The sequence below is a fragment of the Austrofundulus limnaeus genome, unplaced genomic scaffold, assembly GCF_001266775.1.
Source record: "Austrofundulus limnaeus strain Quisiro unplaced genomic scaffold, Austrofundulus_limnaeus-1.0 Scaffold1002, whole genome shotgun sequence".
NCBI classification, from domain to species: domain Eukaryota; kingdom Metazoa; phylum Chordata; class Actinopteri; order Cyprinodontiformes; family Rivulidae; genus Austrofundulus; species Austrofundulus limnaeus.
In genome coordinates this window covers 1-7,523 of record NW_013953404.1, presented here as the reverse complement: position 1 = coordinate 7,523, position 7,523 = coordinate 1, and the positions used below count along the sequence as shown (strand labels likewise).

At 45.5% G+C, this 7,523-nt stretch overlaps 2 protein-coding genes across 2 annotated transcripts in view; both read right to left on the bottom strand.

Annotated features, from left to right (window-relative positions):
* Positions 1–4,103, bottom strand: part of bcap31 (B cell receptor associated protein 31) — a gene marked incomplete in the record, with an annotated part of 7,837 nt that extends 3,734 nt beyond the window's left edge. The window contains 4 exon segments of the mRNA XM_014030123.1: positions 1,895–2,039; positions 2,353–2,453; positions 2,868–2,967; positions 3,983–4,103. Of these exon segments, the coding sequence (XP_013885577.1) occupies positions 1,895–2,039; positions 2,353–2,453; positions 2,868–2,959 (338 nt within the window).
* Positions 4,104–6,231: 2,128 nt separating this feature from the next.
* On the bottom strand, positions 6,232–7,195 carry LOC106533701 (uncharacterized; the record flags this gene model as incomplete). The annotated part of the gene is given in 2 exon segments (XM_014030124.1): positions 6,232–6,911; positions 7,061–7,195. Coding segments are annotated over 2 exon segments (357 nt in total), but the record flags the coding sequence as incomplete, so codon positions are not given.
* Positions 7,196–7,523: the final 328 nt, after the last annotated feature.

The following is a 7,523-nucleotide window of genomic DNA, read 5'->3' as shown; positions in this document are numbered from 1 at the left end:
CTGTTGTCCCTCAGTGTGTCTCAGCCTGAGGACAGGTCCAGTCTGAGGACAGGTCCAGTCTGAGGACAGGTCCAGCCTGAGGACAGGTCCAGCCTGAGGACAGGTCCAGTCTGAGGACAGGTCCAGTCTGAGGACAGGTCCAGCCTGAGGACAGGTCCAGCCTGAGGACAGGTCCAGTCTGAGGACAGGTCCAGTCTGAGGACAGGTCCAGTCTGAGGACAGGTCCAGTCTGAGGACAGGTCCAGTCCTGCAGCAGACAAAGGGGCAGTTGTGTGTCTGCAGCAGGAACAGTTTGTGGTTTCTTGTTGACTCTCAGCTCTGAGGAGAGTTTTCCTCTGAAAAACACACTGAGTGACGCACAAAAGGACCAGGACAACAAGGTCAGGGGCGTGGTCAGGACCTGCAGTAAATATGTGAGGGGGCGTGGTCAGGACCTGCAGTAAATATGTGAGGGGGCGTGGTCAGGACCTGCAGTAAATATGTGAGGGGGCGTGGTCAGACAGCAGGTGGCCCTCAGACTGAGCAGACCTGTAAATCTGCAGCAGGAAGCACTTTAACCAAATTAAGCTCCGCCCCCTCTGGTCTGAAGGATGCACATCGCCCCYGGCCCACCTGCCCACCCTCCCTGCGCCCTGACAGGGTGACTGAGCAGGTGAGCTCATTGCCTCCAGCGTCATGTGACACCTGAGCTGTGAGCAGTAATATCTGCCCCGTGATGCATTCAGGGACTCTCTGGAAGCTCCGCTTTATTACTGCTGCTATTTTTAACCAGCAACACGAGCTGCACCAGAACCAGAACCAACAACACGTGTCAGCTGACACACAACCTCCAAATATAGACAAGTTGCACCAGACCCAGACCCAGACCCGGAACCAGACCCAGACCCAGACCCAGCAGCAGCTGAAGTCAGGCCACAGGTCAAACCAAGTTTTAATCAAACCTTGAATCTGTCTGATCTGATGGGACCAGTTTGTTTATTGTTCAGGTGAACTGGTTTGAACTGCAGCGTCTAAATGAGCTGCTGCCRTGTGATTGGCTGATCTGATGTTAGTGGAAGGAGCAGTTAGGTAGAGCTGATGAAGTGGACGGTGAGTGTTTCCTGTCAGTCTGCAGCAGGTTTTAAACCTCACTTCATTTCTTCAGTGGTTCTATTTGAACCGTAAAGAGGAGGTGAACAGGTCAGGGACTACTTTATGAGGCGGATGGATTTGTGTTTGGTGCTGTGATGGGTCCAGGTAAACAAGCTGCCTCTCTGACACGTCTGAAATAGTTTTCGGTCAGCGGGGGATCGTTCGGTTTCAGTCTAAGAACTGGCAACCTGAACCGGTTTACAACCAGAACCGGACCGTTTCCAGGAGGAATCAGGCCCCTCCCACATGTCAGGTCCAAATATGGGCGTCAGCTACATCCCAGGCCTGAAATAATCGGAGCAGCTGCAGAGTGTGTTCCTCAAACTTGTGCTGCAGTTCTTCTTCTTCTTCTTGGCTCAGACTGGAAACCCTGAATCACAGGCCTGGGTCACAAGAAGTCCAACAGGCCCGCTTTAAATACTGCAGCACTTCCTGTTGGACCTCCTGTCACAGCAGCTGCAGCTTCACATGAGGGAGTCACCGAGCAGCTGCTGCCCCCTGCTGGCCGGAACAACAAACACAACACTCATTCTTACATGTTAAACCTTTAAGAGCCGAGTCATAAAAACTAACAAACAAACAAACAAACAAACAAACAAACAGAGGGAGGAAGCATGAATAATAGAGCAGATGCTGCCCCCTGCTGGCCAGAACAAAAACAACAACCTTTTTAGAACCGAGTCATAAAAACTAAAGGAAATGAAGCCAGGACCACTGATGTGACCGGGTCAGGTCTGGACCTGACCAGGTTCGGGACACTCACAGGCAGAGCAGCAGGGCGAAGCCGGCGATGTACTCGTTCCTCTGAGCTCTGAACAGCTTCATGTGGATGTGCTCGATGGCCGTCGGGTTGTTGGTCACGTCCACCTTGTCTGTGACGCTGTACTTCCTGACCTCACGGAACGCATCTACACACACACACAAACACACACACACACACACACACACACACACACACACACAGAGTCCATCTGTCAGTCAGGATAAAGACTGAAACTTTGATTTAACAGACTGAGTCTAAAGATCTGGACCTGAGGAGGACCAGGTCTGCAGGTTTTAGAGGACCTGAGGAGGACCAGGTCTGCAGGTTTTAGAGGACCTGAGGAGGACCAGGTCTGCAGGTTTTAGAGGACCTCCTTCAGTTTGAGGCTGTAAAATAAATCCTGAGGTGTTCAGGAGCGCAGCAGGAAGTGACTCTAAAGGACTTCCTGTCAGACGTACCGATGAGGAGGAAGACGAGGATGGCGATGGCCACCATGAACCAGGTGTTCCCGTACAGAGCGATGGTCTGGACCACACGGGACTTGAAGATCCTGCTCCATCTGAAAACCAAACAGAGTTCTTCAGGCAGAAAATAAAGGATCAGACTRAAGATGAAAGAAACCAGGTTGGATCAGAACAGAACCAGCAGAACCCTTCAGATCAGCAGGTTCTGTTTCTGGACTCTGAACCACTGCAGAACCTCAAGTCTCCTCTTTTTGACCCGTTCTGTTGTAGACCAGCTGCTGGGTTCTGGATCAGGGTTCTGTTGGACCCAGTGTGGTCCAAGCCTCAGCTGTCAGACAGATGAACTCAGATCCAGAACCTGTGATCTACAGAGGACCTCCTGGTCTGGATCCAGTTTTTCACTCTGACCTTTAAATGATCCAGAATCTGTTGTGGTTTTGATTAGAACCAGTTCAGACCCTGATAAAGACCGGACCAGGTTCAGGTCCTGACAGGACAGGTGGACTCACCTCTTGGGGGAGATGAAGGGGATGCAGAGCAGGAGAACGAGGAAGACCTCGATGTAGAGGAAGGTGGCGACCGCCGTCCACTGAAGACTCATCACGACTCCTGGAGACACAAGACCACCAGACTCAGGACCACCAGACTCAAGACCACCAGACTCAGGACCACCAGACTCAAGACCACCAGACTCAGGACCACCAGACTCAAGACCACCAGACTCAGGACCACCAGACTCAGGACCACCAGACTCAGGTCCAACCAGAACCCTGCCTCTTTGATTGACAGCTCACTGAGCCAATAGGAACTCAGAGAACTTTAAACAGGTCAGCTGACCAGAACCTTCAGTGTGATCCATCAGAACKGTTGGACCACATCAGAGGTGGTCTGGTCTATGACACAGATGGAGGTGGTCTTTACAGGTGGGTCAGAACCTGTAAGGACCACCTAACTACAAGGATGCAGACATTTCCACCAGAGAACAAAACAGATTTCACTAAATAGGGTCCTGGGCCCGTTTCAGTCTGTATGGTTCTGTCTTGGGTCCATCACCTCTATAGTTCTGACACCTCTCAGGCCCAGGTTCTGGGAGGTTTCAGGCCCAGGTTCTGGGAGGTTTCAGGACCAGGTTCTGGGAGGTTTCAGGACCAGGTTCTGGGAGGTTTCAGGCCCAGGTTCTGGGAGGTTTCAGGCTCAGGTTCTGGGAGGTTTCAGGCTCAGGTTCTGGGAGGTTTCAGGCCCAGGTTCTGGGTGGTTTCAGGCTCAGGTTCTGGGAGGTTTCAGGCCCTGGTTCCGGCAGCTCAGGCCCAGGTTCTGGGAGGTGTGGCAGCTCAGTGGACTCTGGACCCAGCAGCACCGGGCCTGCTCAGCAGAATAATCCTGAACGTCACAACAAACCGTCTAACTTCAGATTTAACAGGATTTAGACGAAGCCAGGTGACGTCAGTTTCACTGAGAGCTGACTGGGGCTCCGTCTATTCTCTGGAACGTGTTGTCGAACTTCAGTTTGTGTTCTGGACCTGATCTAATTAATTCATCAGGCTCGGTTCATCAGAACCGCTGAGCCCAGTCAGTCACAGTGTGAGAAAGAACAGAACCCGTTCAGCAGACGGTTCGGACTCACCTTACAGAACCACAGTGCGGCTCGCTGACGAACAGAACCAGTTCTGGAGCTCCGGTGCTGATAAAACGGGACACAGATCGATTAGCTTGTTAGCTTAGCCTTGCGATGTAAACACTTCCGGTGTTTCAGTGCCAGCTCATCCTGAACGCTGATTGGATAAACTGAAGGAAGGTGGGCGGAGCCACGAAGGTTTGAATTTCTCTGCAGTGTTGCATTGAGTTGCGTGTTTGGTACTAATACTACAAAAAAATAATTAATTTATTTATTTATAATAATAATAATAATAATAATAATAATAATAAATTATTTTAAAATCAGCCATGTTCAGCGGTGTAAATCCCTGACAGCTTGAAAACTGGAGGATCCTGGTTCGACTCCTGGTTGGGTCAAACATATATTTCTGTTTTCTAGAAGCACAGCTGGTCGTGAAGTTTCCAGAAGTTTCCTCATTCATTGTCTGCAGATGTAATGCACGGTTTGACCAGCGGGACTGTGGGGGCGCTGTTCACCCGTCCTCTCCTCATGAAGAACTTCAGGCTGGTTTGATTGACAGCAGTGTTATAAAGTACCACAAAGTGATACTTGAGTAAAAGTACAAGTGTCTTATCATAAAATTACTTTGGTAAAAGGTAAAATTTCTTCTAAGAATATCACTTGAGTAAAAAAGTAAATCAAATTTCTGACATAAAATGTAAATAGAACTATTGATTTAAAAATGAGTGGTTAGATTTTTTCAAAATGATATTTATTGGGAGGTGGCCTCCCCCCCAAAAAACCATTTTTTTTATAAATGACTATTAAAATATTAATATAAAAAATTAGGATGCACTAATGTAGCTGTTTCAGGTATATACTGTATATATTTATATGTATGTATCTCATACATCTTCAGGCTACATACGTCTGTCCTGCTGGAGTGAGACATGATTTGTGTTGTGCAGCTCTGATGGGTTATCTACAAACTAATATGGTGCCAAAATCATATATCTATGTTTAAATGTCTCATTCAACCACAGTTAGATTCACTCTGTCCAGGAGGCACAGTTTATCTTTACAGTAATACTTTTAATAACAAGCTGAATGAAAACAAGCAAAAACAAACTAAAAGTAACGACTTTCTACTTCTTACCTTTTTAAAAATGTAAGGAATAGAAAGTACAGATAATTGTGTGAAAATGTGAGGAGTAAAAGTAAAAAGTAGGCTGAAAAATAATTACTCAAGTAAAGTACAGATACCCAAAATTTATACTTAAGTACAGTAACAAAGTATTTGTACTTAGTTACTTTACAACTTTGATTGACAGATGTCAAAGTGACTGTAGGAGTGTTTGAAAACTCCCCAAAACCATTTAATGACTGATTGATTTTCCCTCACAGCTCGTCATAAGTTAACCAAACGTCTACAAAAATAAAAAAAGTTTAAAAAAAGATGATAAATGTTAAATAATGTTATGGGGGTTTACTACTGTTTCAAGGGGAAAGGCTGTTTTTACTCCTTTTATTAAAATTTTCCCTTTTTTAGAGTTCAAAAATTCTAAGTTTGAAAATATTTTGGAGCCATCTTGTAATTTTTCTTACAACTGTTTACACCAATATTTCCCTTTTACATGTAACATGTTTACTGACTTAGAAAACATGAAAAAAGAATTAACTATTTGTAAAATAAAAATATAAAAATTATACGTTTGCCACAACCGGGACTCAAACCAGGAACCTCCAGTTAGTGAGCTGTCAGTGAGCTACATCTACATCTGCGTTAGAGGTGGACCTTCAGGTCCTCCTGCAGCTGAAACTCAAGAAAGACGACATAAAGAAACAACTTCTTTAAAAAAGTCTCATTTATTAAAACATCAAAAATATAAAATACAAAACTCTCTTTAATAAAAGCTAAACATTCAGGAGCTTGAACTTTGAATGGACACAGAGCTGTGCTTCATCTGCTTCACTTTAAAGGGCCTGTGACGTCAGATTTTTGTAATATATTTTAATGCTTTTTTAGAAAGAGGACATTGATAAAATATTGCAAAATAAATTTCATGTCACTGAGATGAACTGTTGTTGAGATATTTGCCCGAGAAGAAACAGGAAGTGATGTCAGAGGGGAATGTCTGCAGGTAAACAGAGCGATGCTAACAGCTAACAGCTAACAGACTGTAGAGAAGAATCTGATGTTTAAGATTATTTTAAGTCTATCAGAGAGATGAAGAGTCAGAGTTCAAATATTGTTTCAATAAACAAAGAGCAGAGAGTTTTATTTGTTAGAGTTCCCCTGTGATGTCACTTCCTGTTTCACTTTGAGTCAAATTCAAAGGAAAACATGCAGTTATGGGATAAAATGGGTTAGATTTTGTGTGTTATTTTTAAATATAAAATGTTTTCTATGACTTTTTGCCTTTGAAGAATATGCATGTCACAGACACTTTAAAGCTTGTTATTGAATAAAGCAGGAAGGCGTGTTCACCTGCCCCGACCAGGTGAGAGCAGGTGTGTGAGCCAGCTGCGTCTTCAAAAACACACTGAGGTAGAAACATCTGGACTAAAAGACTGCATTAAGTCCTGCTGCTGCAACACTGTCTCCAGGTGAGAAAACACTAAGCTGTCCAGTCCTGGGATCAGAACAGGTGTGGGCGTGGCTTCACCTGTACAGGTTTATAGTCGAGGCACTTTTCTAACAAACTCAAGTTTGAAGTGTGAAGACCTCCTCAGGTCAGCTCTCTGTCATCATGGTCTCATCTTCCTCACTCTCCTCCTCGTCCTCGGACTCCTCTGACTCCTCCTCCTCCAGTAGGCAGGGCAGACAGGTAGAAAGAGGCGGAGCCACCAGCAGGTGACASGCGGCTGATCTTACCTGTTGGCGACAGGTGGAGGATCCAACTCTAAAGCCTCTGCAGACGACCAGCTTCTCCAGACAGAGTAGCAGCGACACCAGCTGAGACACACACACACACACACACACACACACATGGGGGTCATCACCATGGAAACAACCTGTAACTGTTGAGTTCAGCTGTGATGAACCACAGGACCGCTTTAAGAACAAAAAGAAGCAGGTGGGCGGAGCCAGGCCTGCTGCGTTACCTGGCTCAGGTGAGACACTCGGGGAGTGTGCGCTTCGTAGACTCGGTGTGTTTCTGGCAGCAGCTGGTTCTGGACGCTGATGTAGAAGCTTCGATCTGATTGGACGTGGACAATRGTGTCCTTCATGGAGGACAGCTGCAGAGGGACGATAGTGAGACTTTGATGACATCATCTGAACGTCCTTAACGAGTTTCAGCTCGTTAAATATTTGTTTGATTAAAACACACAATTATTAATGTTCATAAAACATTAAGACCTGGACGTTAGCTCGTGTGTTTATTGTACAGAAACACAGGAGGGACAATAAAAAATGATGGACGTGTTTTTAAAAGGTTTTGATGTTTTTAATTTATTTAAATGTTTTTAAATGTTTTAAAATGTTTTAAAATGTTTTAAAAGTTAGTAAAGCTGCAGCCGTCAGAGGAACAGGTAAACGAGTCAAACATCATGAGTTCATCAACAC